Source organism: Penicillium oxalicum, chromosome VII (genome assembly GCF_001723175.1).
Source record: "Penicillium oxalicum strain HP7-1 chromosome VII, whole genome shotgun sequence".
In the NCBI taxonomy this organism is placed as follows: domain Eukaryota; kingdom Fungi; phylum Ascomycota; class Eurotiomycetes; order Eurotiales; family Aspergillaceae; genus Penicillium; species Penicillium oxalicum.
The window spans coordinates 1,106,326-1,130,509 of NC_064656.1; the positions used below are offsets into that span (position 1 = coordinate 1,106,326).

Sequence of the window (24,184 nt, forward strand, 5' to 3'; positions counted from 1 at the left end):
CTGGCGGGATTAGGGTCTTTGAAAAAACCTACTGCAGAGTAAATGTTGGAAATCACTTACACGCACTATCACGGTGATGATTGCCATGAGACTGAATGTGCGTATTAAACTCATTATCATATTGAAGACTCATCATAGTTTCCAACGACCGGCTGCTGTAGGCGCAACTAATTCTACACACTGCAAGGCAGTGCGGAACACCACCTATCATACATCAATTAAACCTATACAGAATCAAATCCGCGCTCCGAACGTGTCCCCTCCAGTAAACAGGCATGCAAATCCGAACAAAATCATGAAAGCCGGGAATGGCAGGAAAGAAATATAAAAAAAACAAGAGAGATCACAGTGTCGCATGCACGTTGGGGATAAAATCAGAGAAGGGAATCATTAAATCGGGGAAAGTATCGAAATCGTAATATTGAAAAAGTGAAGGGTAAAGGAGGAAGGAATGGTCAGCAGACCAAGTGGACAGATCTCTTGAGCGTAGGAGATACAGCCAATGTTAGTCAAGATCCCAAGGATCAAGCTTCCTTGTGATCCGTGCGTCTTCGTACTCCGAAGAACTCTCACGCTCCAGCGGAAAGCTAAAGTCATCCTCTGTGGATGAATTGTAAGGCAATGCTTTCGAACCTGAGGTGAAGCCTTCTTGAGCAGAGCCGATGGCGGGGCTGATGACAATCCGAGCAGCCACATGCAGGAGAATGATAAATAGATGAATAGGCGGCACCAAGACTAATGAGAGTGCCTTACTGAGAAGAGAGGATGCCTGCTCATTCGGAGGAGGCTGGTAAAGGGCAGATTGCGGAGGCATAGGCGACACATCGCGCTGCCTTGTCGCCTGCGCCCGCCGACGAAATTCGGAGCTCATGTGGTCCATATCGGGACTCAGGAATGACGCACTCGTGTCATGCAGAGAAACGCTTGAAGACGAGCGGGAGGCCGGTTGCTTGGGAGGTTCCTCTCGTACAACGTAATGAGGCATTTTAAGCGGCGGGCTCGATTCTTCGCTACTCAGTGCCTGTGCAGAGGTATTTGCAGCCTGATCTTGTGAGGCCAAATGAGTCCCTGAAGACACAGCTGCGGTGCGTTCCTGTGAAGTGGCTTCAATGTTTGAAGCAACATCACTGTTTGGTGAGGAATCACCATTGCTACTCGTTGAATCCCTCATCGATGAAGATGAATGATGTAGCAACAATTGATCCGCATCGTGGTTGACGGACTTGGGAGTTGGCAACCCATCTTCATGGTCGGGCACCGCGCATTCGTGCGTTGGAAGCACGGACAAAGAAGTCTTTTGCGCTGGGGATTCCAGTCGATTTTCGCTAGTCGTCGGTACGCGATCAAGTTCAGGCGTTGCCGACAGGTGGTCGTATCGCTCAATGTATCTGTCATCGGCGACTGCACCCAGGGCAGGATGGGTTTTCAAGCCCACAGAAGTATTGGAGGGACTCTCCAGCCCTTTCAGCATCTCCGAGACCGAAGTAGGTTCCAACACTTGTCCGTATGGTGTTTGAGAGTTCTCATCGTGGGTAAAATTCTTCATACCGCTTGTTTGACTTCCTTGAACGGCCGTTGAAACGCTCATATTTTGCTTGTCACTGATGAGAGGATCAGCAACGGGAATAGTGGACGTTTGGCCCGGGAGTGAGACATCGTCGAGGGCCATGGTCGCTGGCATTTGTTCGTTTTCTTCTTGATCATGAGAGACTTGCGATACCGGGGTGGCATCGAACTTCTCGCGCAAATTCGTAAATGTCTGCTTTGTTTCCGGTAGTGAGCTTCGACCCATTGGTAAGCTGGGAGTCGCCGTGCTGGTATTGTCCGTGGGAATAGCTTCGTTGTCCAAGATTGTCTCCGAGGTTGTACTGTTCGTCCTTTCAGAGGTCAAGCCACTGTCATCTGTGGTGGCTCCATCAGTGTCATCACCAGTGCTGACAGAATCAGGCCAGTCCACTTTGGCGTCGATCGAAGGCCTTTGGCTGACCGGCGCCGCAACAGATAACCCATCTTTGATTTCTTTCGGTTTCCACGCTTTCTTGCGTCGGGGTGCTATGGCCTCTTCGGGCAATTCGACGCTGAATGCGCGCTTAAATGGGCATGGCGTGACCTCGTACCGGAGAATGTTTGGCAAGGCGGCTTTGAGATCCTCCACTAATGCCTTGTCCTCTGCGGTTTCATACGGCAACTCGATGCGATAGTATGTGAGAGGGCGGATGCGCAACACAAATTTGGAGACCCCGTCAACACACCAACACTGAGAGTTTCTCAAAATTGCGCGGACCACATTTCCGCATTTCAGAAAGACTGTCAGGCCTCTTTCTAATCTCAGGGGCGCGGTTGCGACCGTTCTTTCGGTGGCCGAGCGCCAAGGGAGAGTCTCGATCGTGTCAACGGGATAGTCGAAATCAGAGGGCGTGGAGCTGGAAGGGATCGGAACGAGTGCTCGAGGCGCAAAATGAACGATTTTTGCAAAAGGGTGGTAAAAGATGACGTTCTCTGAAAGGTTCCCCTTGGAGCGCTGCGCATGCGGATTTAACTTCGTGGGGAGAGTAACCGCACGGCGGATGGAGTGTACTGGACCCGAGGTGTTGCTCTGAGGCTCCGGCATGGTCAAGACAAAGGGCTGAGACGCAGTATGAAGATGGTGCGTTTTTCACATGGGGGCGCGATCACTGCAAGACCATCATGCTCGAAAGAATCATCGCCCAAAGCAAAAGCCAGGTGACGCGATTTACACTTGCCTAGAGTTTCTCGTCGCTTTGCGCCCGCGGGGGCATGTACTGTCTGCCTCAGGCTAATAGAGTCAGGTGATCGCCAATGACGCAGTCGTACAGGGCTCACCAAGTGGTATAAATGGTTGCCTTGTACCTGCATTGACCTCCACTCGTTCTGAACGCCATCAAACCCATCAGACGAATTCGAAATATGAGCTCCTTTAAGGACCCTCCTAGTACGGGGGCGACCTTGACCATGGCCAATTTTGAGCCCAATGCGGTCATTCGCGGGTTCCAGCTTACTATAGTTGGTAGTATGTTTTCCAGCCTTGTTCTTTGTCGCAGTTTGATTCTCGCTGAGGGCGCCCATGTTCATGGAATCGGTGTGCTCGAGCAATGAGACCGAGGTCTTTGCTCGTATGAAATCTTCATGATTCATACAAACCCAGGCTTCGAAACGCAGGCCTTCAGCGGAGCTCGGGTGTAGGGACACCAAACGTGAGACTGACGCGACGAAACAGCTGTGCGAGCTTTGAAGAATCCTGATCTCTTCAAGTACGAGCATTTCCGGCAGGCAGCTCTTGCTGTTGGTGTCGGAGTCATCATTCAGCTCATCATCCAGATCCCGGTACGCATACAATTTGGTGCCAGTAGATTGCATTGATTACTCACACGTTGACAAAGATGATTATTCTGAAACTTGCCATTTACTTGTCCTCTTGGATTGTAAATTTGGATCAGGCAACTTGGGACGAGAAGCTTCTCGGTGGCATGGATTTTATGTCCAAATCAGTGCTGCAAGTCCCGTTCCTGTTAATGACCTTGATGGGTTACATCACTCCGACCCTGGATGAAATGTTGGTCAACCCCGCCCAAGCACGCTTATTACAACCCGGTGCTTACTGTTGCCATAGCTTCATGCAATCTGTTGAATGGGTTGATTCAACGTACATTCAAAAGCACCAGTCCGAGAACCCCGACACTCTGAGGGCCATGTACTACCCCAGCCTGGTGATGTTTCCGACAAAGACTGGTCCGCGATCCTCACGGCCAAAGTCCGAGGCCATCAAGATGTTTGTTCAACGATATGCAAAGAGAATGGGAACGCTTCTTGGCGTGTATCTTCTCTCTCTCACTCCCGTCATTGGCCGCTTCGTGATGCCTGCTGCGAGTTTCTATACATTCCGCAGTCATGTGGGCACAGCTCCAGCCGCAGTCATCTTTGGCGCTGGTCTGGTGCTTCCCAAAGCGATGATCGTCAAATTCCTCCACACCTATTTTGCGTCAAGAAGTCTGATGCGTGAACTTGTACGTGCATGCTGTTTTACATTGAATTCCCTGCCCCCGCCACGACTGACCATGTCAACAGCTTGAGCCATATTTCCGCCGCATCAAATTTACCCCCGATCAGAAGCGCCGCTGGTTCCGTGATCGAGAAGGTGTTCTTTTCGGATTTGCATTTGCCTTTACCATTGTGTTGAAGACCCCTTTTATTGGAGTGCTCATGTACGGAGTTGCCGAAGCGTCCACAGCCTACCTGATCACCAAGATTACCGATCCACCTCCCACACCAGCCGAGAGTGAGGGTTTCGCCGAAAGTCAAGTGACGTGGAAGAACAAGCATGACTTTCTGCGGTTGTCGCTCGAAAATATTGACAGGCTCAATGTGGTTACAGACCAGAATGGCGCTCAAGGCTCTACCACGGTACCTAAAAAGGAATTCTCTTGAAAGAGGACGAAAGGCAATCTATCGCGCTAGACTGAACTTTATGGGCATACTGGAGAATCTCACACTCTCTAAGGTCGTTGGCGTCTGTCAGCAGCCTTTTGTGCTAGAAGTTCGGCGCAGTCGGGCGACATGTTACAATACATTGAGCTGGTGCTTGTAGAAATTAAGCGATGAATGCAATATCACTGTTTCCCTGCTTATCGAAGCCGAGGCTTTCATTATGCCCCAGAGACAATTGATAATTTTTCTAGGCTAATGCTCCAATCTGTCGCTGCCCTCTCCTCCAGTCTCCCGAATATATCCAAACTCAGCGGGTGCAATCTCGTTCAATGTAGATGATGATAGGCTTATCTGACAAGAAGCCGATCATTACAAATGTCCCCGCGGACCCGTTACTCAGCGGAAACACTGAAGATAAAGCATCATCGGAGATAGTCGGTTCTGAACTGGTCATCGAACGCCAACACCAGCGCGATCGCCCAATTGGAGCCTGTCGTCCGCTGCGGGGAGAAGCGCCTGAAGAGAGCGTCCCCCCCCCCCCCCCCCCCCCCCCCCCCCCCCCCCCCCCCCCCCCCCGGTCGATCTTCGGGTATTCATCAACCCCTCATTCCTTTCTCCAAATATGAATGTACATCGTCATCACTTGTTATTCTCCAAGAACTGCTTTCTTTTCATTGTTCAGTCCCAATCCACTCATCGTCAAAATGGGGGTCAAAGGGATTCGAACCGCTCTGAAGGTTGATCTCAACAAGCACGCTCGCGACCAGCCAGGTCTTCATGTAGGTCAAGTTATCAAGGCCTATGGCTTTCATGCCGAATGCTGGCGCAATAGCTGACTGTCACTTGTAGAATCGATGGCATCCTGATAGTAGGTCACAGAGAGAATGCAGTGTTGCAATTCAAGTCTGACTCGGTGTGCCACTTCTCCTCTAGTTCCGGCATGTGGCAAGATCGCCAATAATGAAGTCGTCAAGATTGAATGTCTGGACTGGACGGGTGGGCAGATCAAGAACGATGATTCCGCGGAGGATGTCAGAACAGTCGATCTGACCGAGATCCATTATCTATCGGGTCCGTTTGACGTTGAGACCGCCGAGCCCGGTGATGTTCTGCTGGTGGAGATTCAGGATGTGCAGCCCTTCCAAGATCAGCCATGGGGGTTTACTGGTGTCTTTGCCAAAGAAAACGGGGGAGGCTTCTTGGACGAGATCTATCCCAAGGCGTTCGTGCATTCTGCCTGTCCCTCTTCTCCGTGGCTACGCTCTTTCTAACCGCAAGCATTGCAGTGCCAAAGCAATCTGGGACTTTGAAGGTATCTTCTGCTCCAGTCGACACATTCCCGGCGTACGATTCGCAGGCTTGATTCATCCCGGGATTCTTGGATGTGCTCCTTCGGCCGAGGTGCTTGCTGAATGGAATCGGCGTGAAGGAGAGCTGATCGCAGCAAACACGGTCGAGGGTCGCATCGTGGCTCAGCCGCCGCAACCGCAGAACGCCCATGCTGGAAACGCCACCGAGGACATCAAGGAGAAGATCGCCAAAGAAGGAGCGAGAACCATTCCGGTAAGCCTCTACATAGCACACCTGTCCAAGACTATGGAGTCATTCTGACCGAAACGGCGTGTCCAGGGTCGTCCTGAACATGGTGGCAATTGCGACATCAAAAATTTGTCGCGCGGATCCAAAGTCTATCTCCCGGTTCACGTCCCGGGCGCCAAATTCTCGGTCGGTGACTTGCACTTTTCCCAGGGAGATGGAGAAATCTCCTTTTGTGGCGCCATTGAGATGGCGGGTGTCATCACACTCAAGTTCTCGGTGATCAAGAACGGCATGGCCAAGATGGGCATGAAGTCTCCCATCTTCCTCCCTGGTCCGGTCGAACCTCAATTCGGACCTGGACGGTACCTGACCTTTGAGGGCTTTTCGGTTGATGAGAATGGAAAACAGCACTACCTTGACGCCACGGTCGCGTATAGACAGACTTGTCTCCGCGTGATAGAGTATTTGAGACGCTATGGGTACTCGGACTACCAGATTTATCTGCTTCTTTCATGTGCACCTATTCAAGGGCACATTGCTGGGATTGTCGATATTCCCAATGCCTGTACCACACTCGGGGTCCCCATGGATATCTTCGACTTTGACATTAGGCCCGAGGCGGAGGTGGTGAAGCGAGACTTGGGAAGCTGTGCATTTGCAAACCAGTGAATGCCTACGATACGTATAATGAATGCCAATTCTTTCTGTTTTCTTAATTATCATTCCTGTGGGGGCTTCTTTTTTTTTCATTGGGGCGGGCAAAACTGCTTCGACGATCGTTGTTCACTTGTTGATGCAGGTCCACTCGTCCTCCTTAATCTCTTGCAAATTCATGACCTTGTGCAGACCCCCATGCCGATTCTGCGTAGAATGCCAATCCCGATCAATGGCCATCTCCGGCCGCCACCGCACCACGTTGCTCAATTCATCCTGCAACTTCCCTTCGAGTGCGTCGACGATAAATCCACCAATGGCCGGCATCTGCATGGCTCCATTCCCAGACCCTCCCACGGCCACCACAAGGGAGGCATATCGAGGATGTCGATCTATCAAGAACGCTCGATCGACCGTGTCGGTGTCCCAGCAGATTCTCGCGAATGCGAGTGGCCGATCCGCCAGATGAGGCATGGTTTCCTGCAAGAAACTTCTCGCCCGGGCTTCCGCTTCCAGTGGAATTTGTTCTCTGGCAAATGGGACACTTCTCTCTTCCCCTGGTCGTCGGAAATCTTCCACGAAATTGCAGTATCCCGGATGCTCGTCACAAATTTTCAGCTCGTGGTGGTCCTCGTCCGGTTCAATGAAGAAGCCCTTTCCAGGATTAAATAGCACCGGTAAGTTCCGATACTGCTGCGCCTCTTCGGGGGACATGCGAATATGGGAGATCGTCCAAGCCGTTGGGCGGAGCTGCTTCTCAAAGTCCAGAAGCTGATCAGATCCAGCACCGGCCGCCAGAATTGTATAGTCAGTCATGTGTCGCTTGCCATCCGCTGTCGAGGCGCCCTTGACGTCCCCGTTCTCGTAAATCAGCTCCACCACTTGGCCCTCGGGACTCCCAGTGATGAACTGAACCCCGAGTCTTTTGGCTTCCGTGGCAGCCGACACGATGGCCTTGCGCGCATGAATCCATCCGGTATCTTTGCGGCTCAGCCATCCTTTCCAGCCGGGGAAATCCCCCGTCAACACGCCCGGAGGCATGGTATTGCGAAAGTCCGCCGGCGTCTGCAGATCCTCAAAATCAGCTTGCATGGGATCGATCTCTTGCTTCTTGAGATGTGCGATGAGCTCGGGGGTGCTTGCGGCAACGATGAATCCAGTCTCGTGGAAATATGGAGCAAAGACGGGGTCTGTTTGCCATCCCTTCAAAGCTGCTCGGGTACAGGTGACGAACGCCACACTTTTGGGATCGCGATGGTTTTCTAATTAGGCAAAAAAAAAACAGAGAATTTGAGTCAATACGGGGGCGCATAGTTCGTCGAATGTGTCTGCGTGGGCAGATGGATTGTATTTGGGGTGAGTGAAGAACGATACCTTTGAGCTCCTTATGCTCCATGATCTTGTTGATATCATTACCTGCGGCAATGGGCGATGGAACGGCGAATGGATCGAGAACTCGAACATTCCGATATCCTCGACGGGCGAGATGAAGGGCCGTTGAGCAACCCCATGTTCCGGCGCCGATGATCAAAATCGAGGACTCGAGGGTGAGCGGCGGTCGAGTCATTTGATTTTCTTGACGTGGTGAAGACGAATGATGTGTATGAAACTAGAGAGAGCAGAACAGCGGGGCAAATTGAGAATATCCTGAAGACTAGGTAGTAGTCAGATGGAAACTCAGATTTGATTCTGAAGGATAGTCTTACAATGAGCATTTCATACTCGTGATTTATAGGTATTTGCTTACAAGGTTGTGCAACTTTAGTACCTTAGTAGTCAACTAGATCGGGACATCCTCCGCCAGTCACAATGCCGCCTGGAACCTACTGTCCAGCCGAAATAGGTGCCTACAGCCATGAATTGCCAAAGGCGAAATCTCATGGACGTATTTCGGGTCCATTATTGATATTATTGCATAAGAGAGGTGTGTCTAGCGGTATCCATTCACTCGCAGCAACTGGACCTTCCAGGAGCATCTTCCATCGCGTGGACCTTCCTACTCCCAGCCTCCACCCCCAGACTCGACCTCGAGGTTACCTCTCTAACCATCTTCCGGCTTCCAATCCGTTCTACTTGTTCACCATCTGTCGAGTGGCCTATCGGGTAAAACCAAGTGCAAGCTAGTCGGTTCATCCCGCTCGGGGGAGGATCCTTTTTGGGGAGAGGTCCAGAGGGCCGTTTAGTGTAGTGCACATGCAGGATCATTAATGTCCTGCGAAGGGTCTACTATAAGCATTACTTTTCTAAGTAAACTGGAAGAGAGAGCTACAGTAAGTTAGGAGATAACAAACTGGTCTCATTCAACCAGATGAAAGTAGCGGAATATTTCCAGAGGTTGCGCAGCATCCCTGTCGGGGCGTGGCTGTTGGAGGGATGTTTCACAGAGTACAAACACGAGTCTCCGTTCTTCAATGACGACCACCTCAGGGTACAACTAGGACTTTGTACGATTGGAGACTCACGAAGTATCGGAACAAAGATCTGCAGACAGAGACCTCCTCTCTTATCGGACAATTTAGCACATGGAGCTATGACTCCAAAAGAAACCATTTGGGCCGGTCGGATGACGAGCCTTTTGGCCTCAAATTCGTCGAATGTATTCAGCAACATGTAGAACTCAAGCAATATTCAAGTGATTAAAGCAAAACTTAATATATCTCACAAAACGGTGTAAAGATTGCTTAGTTGGTATTTTAGCCGGAAATACAAAAGCGCTCTGTTACAAAAGCAAAGCGTTCCGTGAGCTTCGAGCTGAGCTGTGGACGTCAAGGTGAAAGCTGGTTTGATCTGGGAAAATCTGGGTTGAGATTTCAGTGATGTAGTAGTGGTACATCGGCGGGGGCAAAAAAAAGCGGGCAGAATCACTTCGTGAATCATTAAATGCGAGCTCCTCAGGAGAAGAACTTGCGGGCGGCAGCCTTGTCCTTGGCATCACGGTCCTTCATGGCCTTCTTGACCTTGGCAATCTCGTTGGTGATACCAGCATCGGTAGGGGCCAGCTTCGCAGCCTCCTGGAGGTCCTTCAGCGCCTCGTCTTCCTCCTTGAGTCCCTCGTGCGCGAGCGCACGGCGGAAGTAGACCTTGGCCAGATCAGCATCCTTGGCCTTGGCGGCCTCGGCAACCTGGAGAGCGTACGAAGCCCAGCTTTGAGCTTGCCGGTATTGCTGGAGCTTGTTGGCAAGCAAGGAGGAGTTGGAGTGAAGAGTGAAGCGGAGGGCCTTCATCTGCTCGCCCAGCTCCTTGGGGTCAGACTCGGCGGGCTCGGGAAACTCATTCAGGTACCGCAGACCCTTCTGGTACTTCTCAAGACCCAGGTTCAGCTCGCCCTTCTTGAATGCAGTGTTACCGAAACCCTTGAGCTCGGTAGCGATCTTCAAAGCAAGAGTGGACGTTAACTCTTCACCCTGGTGGTCCTCGGGAAAATCCTCGTAAGGATCTCCTGTGGCATCCTGCACCCGCTTGTCGGCGTTGTCGTACTCTTCTCCGGTGAGCTCACCGCAGTCCACCACCGTCACATCAACCTTGGGCTTGTCGGATTGGGTGGGCATGTTCTCGATCTTGCGGATGATGCTCTTGCCGTTGAGTACCTCTCCGAAGACGACGTGCTTGCCATCGAGATGGGGAGTAGGGACGGTGGTCACGAAGAATTGACTACCGTTGGTACCGGGGCCCGAGTTGGCCATGGAAAGGAGGAAGGGACGTTCGTGCTTGAGGTCGAAGTTCTCATCATCAAACTTTTCGCCGTAGATGGACTCGCCGCCGGTGCCGTTGAACGCAGTAAAGTCACCACCTTGGATCATAAATTGCTTGATCACACGGTGGAAAATGGACCCTAAAATGGGAGCTGGTCAGATGAAGACTCGGGGCGCAATGGAAACGCAGGCGAGTAACGTACCCTTGTAGGTCAATGGCTTGCCCTGCTTGCCCGTGCCCTTCTCACCGGTGCAAAGGGCACGGAAGTTCTCGGCAGTCTTGGGAACAACTATCGCAGGTCAAATAAATTAGTCTCCAGTTTGCGATCGCGATCGATCATTTCTCCGCCAATGCGCTCGCACGTACCATCGTTGAACTGGACAAAAGGTGTTAGCGTCTTGGGTTCCTGTCCGAGTCTGCGCAGGAAGAGGGCGGTAACTCACGAGCTCAAAGTTCACCCGGCCAACCTTTTGGTCGCCAATCTGGATATCGAAGAAAACACGCGGGCGCTCTATTCATCGCAATTAGCCGCTGTAAAATCTCACTCGGAGAGCGCGGGGCCGAGCCATTGAACCCCGCACTGAGACTAGGAGAAAAGGACGTACTGGACTCGGCCATAGTGTTGGATAGATGCGGAGAAAGAGCGCAAGGGAGGTAGAGCAACGAGTGAGGTGGGCGCTGGAAAATTTCAGAGAGCAGGGAATCTCGGGGTTGACGAGGAAGAAATTGAAGAAGTTGAAGAAGTGGAAATGACAACGTTGACGTGGGGACTCTCTGGGCGGCTTTCCTGCGGTTGATCTTCAAGAAGCTTCCATGCTCAACCCTAAAAATACACTCCGGCGCTTTGCGTCGCAAGGATAGTGATCCACGTTAGTATTGCCAGAACGCCCATGAAATTGAACACCATTCTAGGGTATATACGAATGAACTATGTACACCAACGCCGGTCCACCAATGTAAATGCTAACCCCTTTTTATGCCAGTAATTCGGGTGGGATTTGAAACTCGAAAGTACTCCCCGTCTTGTCGTCGTCCTTTGCATCTTTCCCCTTGGCGCTGCCGTCGTTTTTCGGCGCTTGAGGCTCCTTTTTGGGGAGATTAGTATCAATCTCAATGGTCACCTAGGAAAAGAAGGTACAGTTCATCAGTCACAAGTTCAACAGCGGCGCAAAGGTGTCAAGCCAGACAGGCATTATGTACCGCCGCATCTTCACTGCGGTAGTCGACACCCACCGGCCCGTCGTTCTTCAATTCGACATCCATCATGGCTTGAAAGACGCCATTTTTCACTCGGTCTGGGACATAGCTCTCTCTCATCTTGTTATAGAAATGGTCATAGAGTCGCCGTGCTGTGGTCGCATCCGCCGCATCGTGGAAATCCGGCTTGTTACCCTTCTTAATCTTGCCAAAAAGAGTGAATTGGGATACTATGATTGGAAACATGTCAGGGACGCTGTCGGAGTTGATGAGTCTTCACAAGAACAATGTGGCGTACCACAGAGAACTTCTCCCTCAATTTCCTGGACATTCTTCTTCCACTGGGTTGGGAAGAACAGACACAAAAAGGGTCAGCATGGGGTGCGTGCATCAGGTCGACAAAGATCGCCAAGGCCGTGTCTATACCTGTTTTCCATCTTCATCAGGCCAGAATTTGGCTTTCAAAACTTTGTTCACAAGATTCTCGGCCTCTTTCTCAGTGTCATCTTTGCCCACCCCCGCAAAGACCAGTAGTCCCTTGCCAATGGATGAGATGAGCTCAGAGTCAACGGTGACGGAGGCAGACTTCACTCTCTGAATAACCACTGAGCGCCATTTAGCGCAAGCTCCCTAATTCCAAGATTGCATTATTGAGGATGCATACGTTTCATAGCGTTCGTTCGATGCGATGCCGAACTGGTCTGACGCATGAAGCATTAGCCAACGGGGAAACCCCACATAGAGCACAATCCCTCGGCGAACCGTCTACATACCAATCCTGAATTGTTCTCCGCACTCCTGATCCAGGTTCCAGCGACGGTGGCCTCAATTGACAGGTGAACTCAAAGAATTTCTGGATCCAGAGTTAAAGAATCACTCTTTGATCACGGTCCCAGTCACACGAGGTTTCGGTAGAGTTTTGCGCACGCGCTGGTCAGTCCCCAACGGCCGCAACCTTGGCTGTGAATTTGGGGATCCTACCGCCTTCCGCATCTGGGCTTCTGGAAGCTTTCCACTTACAAGGACGACGAGAGTAGCAAACTGCTTGCAATCGCGCCATTCGGAGCTGATTGACTTGGTGTGACTTTCCCCGCGGAACCAGAACAACACTCACGTGCTCTCTTTGACAGGCAGTGTTGCTGACTGTCCTTCTTCGCAGCACGCATCGCAACAAATTCGTTCCCCACCGCAAAGACACCTTCGAGACGACCGAGTGGACGGGACACTCCACCTTCAGATCACCCCCAATCTCACAGTCAATATGACGTCTCGAAAAACGCAACAAGAGATCGACAAGACTTTCAAGAAGGTGGCTGAGGGGATACAGACCTTTGAAAGCATCTACGAGAAAGTCAAGGCGGCCACAAATCCTACACAACGTGATAAGCTCGAGGAAAATCTGAAGCGCGAGATCAAGAAGCTGCAAACGGTTTCCGCGATCAGATCAAGTCATGGGCTGCTGGAATGAAGTCAAGGACAAGGGCCCTCCTGGAGCAGCGAAAAAACATTGAGACAGTGGGTGTCGACTCGCATATGGCAAAATGCCAAAGGGATCAAAAATGGATGTGGAGATGGAGCTAACGTGTTCTGGGAAACAGTGTATGGAACAATTCAAGGCCGTGGAGAAGGAGATGAAGACGAAAGCATACTCCAAAGAAGGTCTTTCCGCTGCATCTCGACTCGATCCAAAGGAGAAAGAGAAGGTTGAAGCCTGCGAGTTCCTAGCATCCATGGTAGATGAGCTGCAACTCCGAATTGAGGCGATGGAGGCCGAGGAAGAGACATTACAGGCGCAAATGAAGAAGGGCAAGAAGGACTCGAACAAGGCGAATCGAATGGCCGACATTTCTCGGATCACAGAACGCCATAAATGGCATGTCAACAAGCTCGAATTCCTCAATCGATCCTTATTAAACGGCAATCTCGAGGTGAGCCAGGTCCAGGACCTGAAGGAGAGCATAAAGTACTATGTCGATGAAGGGCATAATCCCGATTACTCGGGAGAGGACGAAACGCTTTACGATGACTTGGATATTGGCGAGGATGTTGAGGCTCAATTCGGCATGGGAGCAGATAACGATCGTGTATCGTCTCATGACGCCCAGTCGGTTCCGGACGATGAACCGGAAACGAAACCGAAGCCCTCCAAGGTGGATGCAACTTCACATCGCCGGCCCTCAGCGCAACTGAAGTCGCCGCTCCCTGTTCTCGCCACTTTGCACTCATCTACCTCGTCCAGTGCCACCCCGGGGATGAAGCCCGCCCCATTGCCGACTCGCTTGCCTGGGGAAACGCTCAAGTACGCTTCTGCGGCGGCTGCCGCCGCCGCCAGCGATAAAAGCGGAGTGGGTATCCTGCCTCTGCCTCCACCACCAGGAGCCAGCCCGGCCTTCTCGCACGTCCTCCCAGTCTCGAAACCTTCGTCCGTGGCTTCGCCCGTGGTTTCTTCTGTGCAACCAGCGTCCAGGCCAGCCACAACGGCAGCTCCAGCAATCTCTGCGACCTCTTCTGAAGAGGCGGTGCCACTGGCTGTCCGTCCAAAGTCCACTGCTGGTGCCGCTGTTTCCGGCACCTCTTCACCTGCGCCCACGTCGACGCCCAAGGTGGACTCAACAAAGGAGAAGCCCACGGCGAATGGACGGAACACGCCGAAGGAGCCAACCGACCAAGAAGAGTGTATCTACCATCTTCCTCCGGGGTTACAAGACCTGATCCAATCCTTTGAGGTGACCAAGGAACGCGCCACAGCCAACCCCACACCAGCCGTGCAACGGCTTCTCGCGACCGCGCTCACAACGTGTCCCGAGCCTGGTGACGCAGAGAAGCCCCGTCATTACAAGCCGCAGAACCCCTACAACACGCCTCTGTATTACCCGCAAGAACCTCTTTCCATTTTCGATGACCCTCGCTTGTACGATACTGGCCGGATCGACACGGATACACTGTTCTATCTCTTCTACTACCGCCAGGGCTCATACCAGCAGTACCTCGCCGCCAAGGCTCTGAAGAATCAGAGTTGGCGCTTCCACAAGCAATACCAAACGTGGTTCCAACGCCACGAGGAGCCGAAGAATATCACAGAAGAATTCGAGCAAGGGACGTATCGCTTCTTCGACTATGAGAGTACCTGGTGAGTTTCAAAATACCCCGACCCTCTCCGTCCCGACAATGACCACCGTCCAGTTCTAATATATGCTGACCGTTCTTGTGTCGTCCAGGATGAACCGTCGCAAGGCTGATTTCAAGTTCGTGTACAAATATCTCGAGGACGAATTATGATTTGACGTCGATTCTCTGGCAACCGGGCGTTCTCTCGCTGCTTTCTGTGTTTCTTTGTTCGTGTATTCGAGTACGACTGGTAAAAAGCAGCTCAGACTGAATCTCACCCGCCACCGACCCCCAGCTCGCCTCCCCCTTCTTTTTATCCCCGTTCTTCCTCCGTTTTCTTTTTATCCTTATTTTTCAGTGCATCACTTGCGTGCTGTCTCATCTTTTCCGCTTTTTGGAGGGCGATCTGCTTATCGGATTGCTCACGGAAAATGAATGAAACAGGAGGACATACGGCAAATCCACCCATTGGACATGTCATAGAGGGACGAATTCGATCTACCGGGGGGCGGCCCGGATTGGCAAGGCGTTAGTGACTTGGCGGCTTTTTGTGTGCTGGTGTCTTTTTCTTTTGCTGCCATTGTGTCGAAGATTTTTCCTCTTTTTTTTTTCTTTTGCTTTCTCTCCTTGTTTCTTCCATGGGACTGAACCTTGTCTGGTCGTGCCGTCGAAGCACACGATCAATTCAACGAACTTGGGAGAATGCGAATCCACCCGTCCCTGTGCTGAAGTGATGCCCGATCCGATGCGGCTCTGTCAATTTGGGCTTACTGATCGGGTCAATCATCCGCATTGGAAGGCCCATCGTACTTTTGTAAATCACTCCGTTGCTGTGCCCATGAGAGCAGGTTCCGCATCGACGCCATGCCGATCAATCGGCTTCTGTGGTCATGGTTCGATGTTTGAGAAAGCGCCAGACCTGGGACTCGCTGATGACGGGAGCGAAGCCCTTGAGTGTATAGTGGGACTGTATATCAATGTGTGTCCATTATACAGATATAGGTGCATCAATGCAAAGCTCGTATTCTAGGTAAGAATATGACCAACCGGGTTCTTGCATTCCCCCCCCCCCCCCCCCCCAAAACAGACTCAGCCACGAAAGAAATCCCAAATCCATCAGAGGAAGAGCAGAGAGAAGGAAAATTAAATCTCCGATTAAGGGGTGATGCACATGCGCGTGACCTTCCCCTCGGAGTATTTTGACCAGCCGTATCCATTCGTTCGATTCCACTTCATCAAATCTGCACTCCAGAGTCGTGATGCATGAACCTCCTTGGCCAAAGCGATAGTATGTTAAAGTGGGCCTTTGGATGACTGTCGATGCATAGGTGATTCCTGATTTTTTTTTTCTTTCTCTTGTTCCGGGAGGGGCCTTTTCATTTGCTTCTCTGTGGGATTTAAGCCACGAAGATAACTGGGCTGTGCTTCATCCATCCCATGTACTACTATACTAGGAGGGGGACTACCAAACATCTTCATGTCTCCATCTGGTCGGGGTATGTATTGTATGTACTTGCCAAGCTTGATTTGGCCAATCAAAACCAGTTGAAAAGGCAGTCTCCCCCCCAAACACAGCCTTGTCCCAAACAGCCTTGCAGGGCAGAAATCATCGTAGCTAATAAAGTCCTTGCAGCGGTCGTCACGAGATCCAATTTCGTCAGAGCCCACCCGCCCCCGACCGCAACCTGCTCAGCAGTCAGCACAGTCTCTCGGGTCAATTGGGAAGCACGGGTACTCGGGTACTCGGAAACATTATGGGTTAGCGTGGCACGGGGTCAAGTCTCGTCAACTGAAACGGGAGGTACTTTGTGACCTGTCGAATGGATCATCGACCACTAGGAGTGATGATTTGTAGCACACTAGCGTTAATGAGAATGGAGGTGTGTACAGTAGTTGGTACAGATGATCGCAGGGGAGGGGTTGGGCGATGGAGTGGCTAGAGCGTTCATCCTCTGGGGAATCTTGGAGCCCGACGGTAGCGTGGGACTGGGTATGTGAGACAATCCTACTATTGCCTTAGTCGGGAGATATATGCCCGTCGTGGGTGTGTAGCTACCTAGGATGAGGATGGATGAGGCGGGACTTGGAACCTCTTGGAAGGTTGTGTGAGAGAGGAGGTATACATATGGGTAGTTGATGGGATATATCCATCTAATTTGAATCTTCCATTCCAACCAAAAGGGTCAAGGACGATGGGTAGCTCTGGTTCTAGATTCGCCTCAGTGACAATACTTGCAGTCCATGATGTAGTAGTCTTATTCAAGTGCATGTCTACCTCCCTCATACTTTGAGAATTGACCGAATATAGTATGTAGTGAGTTATTCCATGCACACATCCTTGACTAGTCAGCCCTGTGCGTCAATAACAAAGTTCCTCAGTCGCCACTTGTAGATCAGAAAATCAGCCTTGCAGTCATCAATTCCCGCGCCCATTTAGACGACTCTACTGGAAAAAATCACCGCATAGCCCTGTCTACACAACGACTGGTACATCGTCTAGACTACCTATCAATGAGTATATCATGGATTTGATGGACCCGTAAATCCCTCACACGGTCACTCTCCATCAATGGTTCCAGTCCGACTGAAGGGTTTCTTCCAAAAGATTGTATAGGTGAAGATGCCACCAAACCTACCCAATAGCCAATCCACCTCCATGGGGGCAGATGACACGCTGATGTGGCGGGGCTTGGCAGGAGATTTTGTTCTTCGTGATCAGGTATCCTACTGCACTATTCTAGTATTCGCTATTCGGGGGCGGCCTGTGTCTCCCTGGCTATTTTTCCATGTTTTCTATTTCCTTTCTAGAAGTGACCGGGATCAGGGGAGATGAGGGGGGAGGGGGGGGGTGTTCACTAGAACATCAAATCATGCAAGCCAGTCCCCCAGAAGAAGTATAAGAGGGAAATTATTACATCAATCGGTACATCCAACATACTATCGAACGATACACGGACTCGTGGACTGTTCCTTCGAAAAGGAGAAATAAGGAAATGAAAAAAAAATCCCGGGGCAAGTCATGTGCACATATGAGATTGCAAAGAGGTGCCTCGTTTATGGAAGAGACAATGCAGGACCAGTTGCAGGGTTTTTCAGCAAGACCCCGGCGTCGACTGCCCCTCTCCGATTTGAAGAAACTGTCCAGCGACAAAGAAAAGATTACAGTACCGGAAGGAACTCGGAACGGAAGCTCAACACGTGATAGGACATTCGGAGTTATGATTGGAGAATTGCTAGACAATTCTCGTATTCGGGAAAAACCAGGCAGCCTGTCAGCCTGTTTCCTATCTCTCTAGGGAAAATGAAACAAACCGATAAAGAAAAATAAGATTGACGGAGAGATGCATAGTCTGATACTGTGCGAGTCGTCGAGAAGAGGGTTAAGAAATGAGAAAAAAAAAAGGTAAAACTTGTTTGATTACATATTGTATCCGACGTGATGACAGCCGTGTCATCAATGATGTGCTGCGCATGACGAGTCGGAGAGTCGGGTTTCGGTTGGGACGACCAGACGTGTAAAGGTAGGTAGAGTGTTACTATCCAGGTGCTCAGTGGTGTTGGTGCCATGCGTGGTGACTTTGAGTGGCTCATTTTAAATGTGGACGGCTGCAGGTCGACAGGTTCAGTCTATCGCGACATTACACAGGCGAATCATCACTAGGGGACAGATCGTACGTACCTTATCTTACTTTTTCACCATTTCATGGGCAACGTGGATAGAAGTTTATTCTATATTTGTTGCTGGACACTGTCTGCCTTTCCGTCTTCCTCTCTCACCCTCTCTACCTTTACCTCGCCCTCTGTGGTTGTTGCCTCTCTGGTACATTTGCATTATATCATCGATGGCCGATCACTCCCAACCCCGGTTGAGAACAAAACGGGCTGGCCGGTGGACTCCAGGGAACGGGGACTCGGGAGATCACCAAAGTCGCTGGTTGGAAAAAAAAAAAACCAAAAAAAACCGGACCCGCGATTGGGACGGCACGGGAGAGAACATCCGACTGTGTGTGATCTGGTTCCGAGAAAAACAAAAAAACAAAAACAACCCTTGCGGAAATTGGAATCCACACCATATCGTCGTCATTGTGGGTAGGCGGTGATTGTAGTCTGTCTTTGTCTCTTTCTATTTCTCTTTCTTTCCTTTTGGGGGGGAGGCTGGAATCTGGTACGTTCTATTCTCAGTCACGGGTGAGCATGAGGAGGACCAGGTTGAGTTTCAAGTCAAACGGGGGGCTTCCAGCATGTGGACAGCTTGGCGTCGGCTTCGGCTGACGCAGATCTGATTCTGTTGAGAACCATTGACTACCTGAAAGTGAGTGGGCCCCACGGTACATCATCGACCCGGAGGGGGGGGTTCTTGAAACGGTGTGCTATTCTGGGGGTGGTGGTGCCAGCAAGGTTGACAACTGGACATCTTCATCACCGCCGAGTTGTCCTATGACTAACAGGCAGTAGTCAGTACTAGGAGGTAGTACTGCTGTCCATTATTCATGACCTGCCGTTTTCCCCGTCTTCTTCAGTCGATCGGGCGAAACAATCAATTGAGTTCCTTGGTCGTAAAAAAGAACAAAAGACAGATAAATCAACACAAGCAGCAGTCGAGCTGGGGGGTGGAAGAGGAGGACAAGGCAATCTGGGGAGCCCTCAATCCTGATTCGGGAACAATCTCGATCATGATTCCTGGAGACCCCCTTCCACGGCTTCCAGAAGAACTCCTGACCCGCGCTAATCCCCGACCGATCATCACCCAGCGCGGGAGGTGTATGTACATCATGTTCAGACAATCCATTGGTCATTCCTCCTGGGAGATGGGATGACCTGGGGGGAAACACAAGGTGGACCCAGAAGGTGGCGCTAAACTCCTTTTGATCTGGTCGAGGCTGGCGAATTCGGAACTCGGGAGACGGAGAGGAGCGATGAAATTCGAAATTCTGTCAGTGGTCCACCCACGCACATATGGAGATACTAGTACATGACCGCAGACAACGGGGCTGGTGCAAGTGATCGGCTACAACGGAAGCGACAGTCAAGTTCAGCAAATGAGGCATTAATCGTCTATCTCACGGGCACTAGGGCATTGGACCTAGCAGGAGGTGTGAGGCGACAAGTCTGGAATCGCGGGGTAATCGCGCGCCTGACCGTGGGACCAGGTGTGGACGACTTCTGGACAAGTCACAACGATGCGGATTGGTGGAACCGTAGCGAGACCGATGGCGGTGCAGACCGTAGACGGTCGAAAGTAGATGAGAGGAGGCGAGGAGTTACGAGTAGTGCTGGTACAGAAGTACTCATCGACCGCTTCAAGTAGCTCGGACGGGACAAGAAGAGCGCGCATACTGAAGGTCCATTCATCGATGATGCGTGAGAGTGACCAACAACGTGACTGGTCTGCCCACCAGCCCAGGTCGCTCGTGTACTAGTGGCTTCGCCAGCCCGGGTTGACCTGCGTCGTGGTGACCTTTTTAACTGGTCATTGGCGGGTAGGCTTTTGCATTAGCCTGCATTGGTCTACGTTGACCTGCATTGGGGCCAACCTGAGTCCGAGTGGCCATCCATACCCCCTCGGTGAGCCCTTTGGCCTCCTTTCTTTTTCATTTCTTTTTTTTTTCATTTCATTCTTGTCTTTGCTTTCGAGTAGAATTTGACATTCCGACGACTGGTCTCGTCTGTGGATGCTCTGTATTCCTTCAAGTTTTAGGCCCCCATCTTCTCCAACTCCATAGGATCTCTGCTTGAACGGTACCGATAACGCCCATCAGACGGTGGAGTGGGCCCTGGAACAGGGCTGGGAAGGATCCCGGAAGTTGGGAGCCTGAACACCGCCCTTTGGACGCGGCCTGAGAGCCTCGTGGAAAAGCTGAGACCCAGAAAAGAGAAGGGTGAAGGTGTGAGAGAGGGAAGAAAAAAAGAAGAAAAAAAAACACAAACCGGAGCAGAAGCGGGGGTCCGGGTGGATCCAAAGGCGACTAAAACACGCTAACCTCACGCTAGTCGGCGCTAGAAGCCTTCCAGAAGGCCCAAAGAAGGGAGCCATTCGTGGTTCATGAATCAGCAGTTGCTGCTTTGGGGTACATCGGGTGGGGCTTCATGCCGCTCCTTGTGCACGACTCCATCGAACAATCTCAGGGTAGCCCTGGGAGGCCTGAACCGAGACAGACCAAAAAGCCGCAGAACAACGGGCGATCTGCCTCTCGAGTGACGCTCACGGGTGGGGCTATGCTTCAGAGGACTTGTCCATGGCCCAGTGATGATCCGCAGCAGGGACCCACTCAAGGTGATCCATCCACTCATATCGGGACGTGGAACGTGTCGAGGCTCTAAGCCCCTAGGTTTGTAGGTCGTGGCTCGGTGCCAGGTGGTCTGGTCGACCTGGTGATCACTGAGCAGTCTCTCCAGGGGACTTGCACAGTTTTGTATATTCGTCTCGAGGCCGAGGATGTGGAGCTCGAGCTCACAGCGTCATCTTTCGCCGGCTCATCGTGGACGACGATCCACGAGACTGCAAGCCATGACCAGACGGGGAGACGGGAATGAGCCGCAGCACCGTGACGAGACACACGGAGATCTTGGCGATGAAGAAGAGCAAGAAGAAGAAGGAGACCATGAGATCTGAGCTCTGTTCATTCATCACCCATCGGTATTTCCTGTCGCCCATCCTCTACCCGGATGGCCTCATTGCCGATATTCCCAGGCGGCTTTGCCCAACCGGCAGACTTTTCCATGTCTCTGGAGAAAACCCTCTCTCCGGTTCGCAGTCTCGACTCTGCAGGGATTTGATACGGGTTTGAATGATTATCCCTCAATTTTATGATCATCATGGGGAATGCTCCTCTTTGTTGACCTGGATCTTTTTGTGATTCGATCGACCCACTCGGCCTGAATGGCCAAGCCTCCCCCCTCCTCCTCAGCACCCAAGCACCGACCCTCGCACCCATTTCCCACTTTCCACGGCGTCATCGACAGGATTCGCACCAGCGTCTCACGATGGTAGGTCAATCTTGGTTCCTCACTAGTCCTTCTTGGTCACTAGTGGCCTTCTCCCGCTTTTCTGGAAGGACTTGTCTGATCGCCCGCGCCCTGGCGCATATTAAAAGTAGACCTTTTCCCTCTTGTTGGAGGTTGATCTCCGCGAACTGCTTCTACAACTGTTTCCTCTTACTCTTCTTCCATTATTATCACTACTCCTACTACTCCTACCCACCACTCCTCTCTCTCCCATTGCCCTTCCACGACAGTTCTATCCCCTCCAGTCCAACCATTCAATCATTCAACCATTTATCCTCTTCCTCTTCCTCCTCCTTCTCCTCCACCACGACCACCACGTTACAGACAGTATGCAGTCGCCATTCCACTACTCCGACTACGCACCGTCGTACTCCTCGTACGCATCCTCCCCGGGCGAGATCGACTTCTTCTTCTATGGACCCACTCCACCAACCTACGACCCGGCCCTGGGGGACCTGGACACGACCACGCCCTTTGGCGTTCCCGAGTTCCTCGCCGGCAGTGCCTCTGCCTACTCCTTCACCAGTGCCCCATGCATGTACTCCCCCGGGCCCGAGGTTGCTCCCGTCTACGACACCCCGATCGCCACCAGCGCGCCCAGTTCTGCGGGCAGCTCATGCGGCAGCGTCTACGGGGGCTCTCCCTGGCACACCACCCCCGAGGAGCAGCTGCCGATGCCCAGCTTCCCGCTGCAGTCGGACGACTCGGGCCCCGATTCCCCCATGTCTCAATCCAAGTGAGTCTTTCCAGTCTTGTGTTTTTTCTTCCCCCTCTCTGGTTCCCTACAATTCGTTCCGGCTAAAGGAAATCATTTATATTTTCTCTTTTTTTCCCCCAAAAACTAACGCTGGTCACTTCTTTCCTAGGCCCGCAAAGCCCTTTGGTTGCGATGCCTGCGGCAAGTCCTTCACACGCTTCGCGGACCTGAAGCGACACTCGACCAGCGTGCACTACCCCGTCTTCCGCAACTGCCCCGTCGAGCACTGCTCTCGCAAGGGCAGCAATGGCTTCCCTCGTCAGGACCACCTGGTCGAGCACTTGCGCTCCTACCACCACCTGGACGTGCCCAAGCGTCGAGCCGTGAAGCGCTCCGCCAAAGCGGCCGACCTCTAAGTCGGATCGGTTCCTTGCTGCGCTTCCCTCTTCTGCAAAGATACCCCCTCCCTCGCCGTCCGTCGCAGACCGGTGGGGCCACTCTGATTTTGACGAGTTTACGAAATTCTCCCCATGTCCCTATCTTTCTTTTCTTGTTATATATGCTTTTGGTATTGTCCCTCCTCATTCATCGCTTGGCGCTTTCCTCTTGCATTGGCTTTGATTCTCCGGCCGGTTCAACGAGCCGAGCGTATGTGCATCTCCATTCTGGCTCATTTCCTTGATCTTTGCCGATAGACTGCGATCTGCATTTTCGTGTGCGTATTATAGAGGTTCCCTTTTTTTTTGTGGCTTTGCTGTTCTTTGTGCACTACTCTGATGCTTGATGTCTGATGTTTCCTCTCTTCTTGTCCATGGTTTCAACCTACAGATACTCTAATACCTATGTCTCTTCTGCTACTATCTCTTTTTCATGTCCTGTTCATTTGGTGTGTGTGTCTCCCTCCGCAGAGTTGGAGCGGGAAGACACTTTCTTTCGTTTGACGGTAGACGGCTCGGTGGGGAGCGAATTTCAGTGACGAGGTGTCTCGAGATCCGGTCTCGGTGATAGACCACGATGGACTCTTGCAAATCCATGATGACAGCATCGATATCTAATGAAATCTGTGCATACTCAACGAGACCTCATTCACCGTGTAGAGAGTACCTGTAGAGAAATCTCGAATCTCGCCTCTCAACCTTCCACAAGTACAATTCCCCAGGTCCCTCCTCCACCACTCAAAACTACTGCCACAGCTTTCCAAGTCCATCCCACCACACAGCCAATGTAATCAACAAAAGATCCATACAGATCTCACCCACAAATACTATTAAAAAAACCCCCGCAACCTTGTCCCAGAGAGATAGATTACTCCCCGTGAACCATGCCACACACCCATCTCTCTATCTAGAAACAACCTCCGCCCAATCCCGAAATTCCCCAAAACACACCCCCATTACTTTCCCCTCGGCATCAAATTCCACCCCTTCTCGTTCCAGCCGCACCCTCTTCTCCTCCTGAAACCCTCCCCCCGCCACATGGCCACTGACGCTCCATTCCCCCTTATACCCGCCCAGAGACCCATTGGCCGCCAGCACCCGATGGCAGGGCACCTCGGGCGCGAACGGATTGCGGCGCATCGCGTTGCCGACGGCCCGCGCGCTGGACCCGAGATACGTGGCCAGGGCCGAGTAGGTGGTCCATCGGCCGGGGGGGACGGAGAGGAGGACTCGGTAGACGCGGCGGCGGTAGGGGGTGAGGGTTGGATGGAGGGAGATGCGGCGGAGTTGTTTTTGGAGGGTGGGGGGGATTTCGGGGTTGGAGGGGGGAGGGAGAGAGTGGATGGGTGGTGAGGAGGCCTTTGTGGACATGGTGAGTATTGAAGGATGGAGAATCAAAGGGATGAGA

General features: G+C 51.8%; 11 protein-coding genes across 11 annotated transcripts; 5 read left to right on the top strand and 6 right to left on the bottom strand.

Moving 5' to 3' along the window:
- Positions 1-505: 505 nt before the first annotated feature.
- POX_g08925 (uncharacterized protein) lies at positions 506-2,611 on the bottom strand (the record flags this gene model as incomplete). The annotated part of the gene is made up of 1 exon (XM_050117692.1): positions 506-2,611. The coding sequence occupies one exon, from the start codon at positions 2,609-2,611 to the stop codon at positions 506-508; it is 2,106 nt and encodes a 701-aa protein (XP_049965836.1).
- A 317-nt stretch (positions 2,612-2,928) lies between these two features.
- On the top strand, positions 2,929-4,446 carry POX_g08926 (uncharacterized protein; the record flags this gene model as incomplete). Its single annotated transcript, XM_050117693.1, has 4 exons — positions 2,929-3,031; positions 3,239-3,345; positions 3,402-4,025; positions 4,087-4,446. The coding sequence occupies 4 exons, from the start codon at positions 2,929-2,931 to the stop codon at positions 4,444-4,446; spliced, it is 1,194 nt and encodes a 397-aa protein (XP_049965837.1).
- Positions 4,447-5,150: 704 nt separating this feature from the next.
- POX_g08927 (putative formamidase) lies at positions 5,151-6,654 on the top strand (the record flags this gene model as incomplete). Its single annotated transcript, XM_050117694.1, has 5 exons — positions 5,151-5,225; positions 5,296-5,314; positions 5,380-5,668; positions 5,733-6,009; positions 6,076-6,654. The coding sequence occupies 5 exons, from the start codon at positions 5,151-5,153 to the stop codon at positions 6,652-6,654; spliced, it is 1,239 nt and encodes a 412-aa protein (XP_049965838.1).
- A 114-nt stretch (positions 6,655-6,768) lies between these two features.
- On the bottom strand, positions 6,769-8,206 carry POX_g08928 (uncharacterized protein; the record flags this gene model as incomplete). The annotated part of the gene is made up of 2 exons (XM_050117695.1): positions 6,769-7,901; positions 8,014-8,206. The coding sequence occupies 2 exons, from the start codon at positions 8,204-8,206 to the stop codon at positions 6,769-6,771; spliced, it is 1,326 nt and encodes a 441-aa protein (XP_049965839.1).
- Positions 8,207-9,530: 1,324 nt separating this feature from the next.
- POX_g08929 (Peptidyl-prolyl cis-trans isomerase D) lies at positions 9,531-10,950 on the bottom strand (the record flags this gene model as incomplete). The annotated part of the gene is made up of 5 exons (XM_050117696.1): positions 9,531-10,471; positions 10,535-10,621; positions 10,699-10,708; positions 10,776-10,843; positions 10,938-10,950. 5 exons carry the CDS (start codon positions 10,948-10,950, stop codon positions 9,531-9,533), a joined length of 1,119 nt encoding a protein of 372 aa, XP_049965840.1.
- Positions 10,951-11,306: 356 nt separating this feature from the next.
- POX_g08930 (D-aminoacyl-tRNA deacylase) lies at positions 11,307-12,200 on the bottom strand (the record flags this gene model as incomplete). The annotated part of the gene is made up of 5 exons (XM_050117697.1): positions 11,307-11,453; positions 11,533-11,759; positions 11,828-11,870; positions 11,956-12,134; positions 12,194-12,200. The coding sequence occupies 5 exons, from the start codon at positions 12,198-12,200 to the stop codon at positions 11,307-11,309; spliced, it is 603 nt and encodes a 200-aa protein (XP_049965841.1).
- A 590-nt stretch (positions 12,201-12,790) lies between these two features.
- On the top strand, positions 12,791-14,808 carry POX_g08931 (uncharacterized protein; the record flags this gene model as incomplete). The annotated part of the gene is made up of 3 exons (XM_050117698.1): positions 12,791-12,958; positions 13,128-14,659; positions 14,748-14,808. 3 exons carry the CDS (start codon positions 12,791-12,793, stop codon positions 14,806-14,808), a joined length of 1,761 nt encoding a protein of 586 aa, XP_049965842.1.
- A 4,801-nt stretch (positions 14,809-19,609) lies between these two features.
- On the top strand, positions 19,610-21,171 carry POX_g08932 (uncharacterized protein; the record flags this gene model as incomplete). The annotated part of the gene is made up of 4 exons (XM_050117699.1): positions 19,610-19,853; positions 20,397-20,524; positions 20,629-20,911; positions 20,975-21,171. The coding sequence occupies 4 exons, from the start codon at positions 19,610-19,612 to the stop codon at positions 21,169-21,171; spliced, it is 852 nt and encodes a 283-aa protein (XP_049965843.1).
- Positions 19,721-19,972, bottom strand: POX_g08933 (uncharacterized protein; the record flags this gene model as incomplete). Its single annotated transcript, XM_050117700.1, has 1 exon — positions 19,721-19,972. The coding sequence occupies one exon, from the start codon at positions 19,970-19,972 to the stop codon at positions 19,721-19,723; it is 252 nt and encodes an 83-aa protein (XP_049965844.1).
- An 800-nt stretch (positions 21,172-21,971) lies between the features above and the next one.
- POX_g08934 (uncharacterized protein) lies at positions 21,972-22,755 on the top strand (the record flags this gene model as incomplete). Its single annotated transcript, XM_050117701.1, has 2 exons — positions 21,972-22,378; positions 22,509-22,755. 2 exons carry the CDS (start codon positions 21,972-21,974, stop codon positions 22,753-22,755), a joined length of 654 nt encoding a protein of 217 aa, XP_049965845.1.
- A 924-nt stretch (positions 22,756-23,679) lies between these two features.
- On the bottom strand, positions 23,680-24,147 carry POX_g08935 (uncharacterized protein; the record flags this gene model as incomplete). The annotated part of the gene is made up of 1 exon (XM_050117702.1): positions 23,680-24,147. The coding sequence occupies one exon, from the start codon at positions 24,145-24,147 to the stop codon at positions 23,680-23,682; it is 468 nt and encodes a 155-aa protein (XP_049965846.1).
- Between the last annotated feature and the right edge of the window lie 37 nt (positions 24,148-24,184).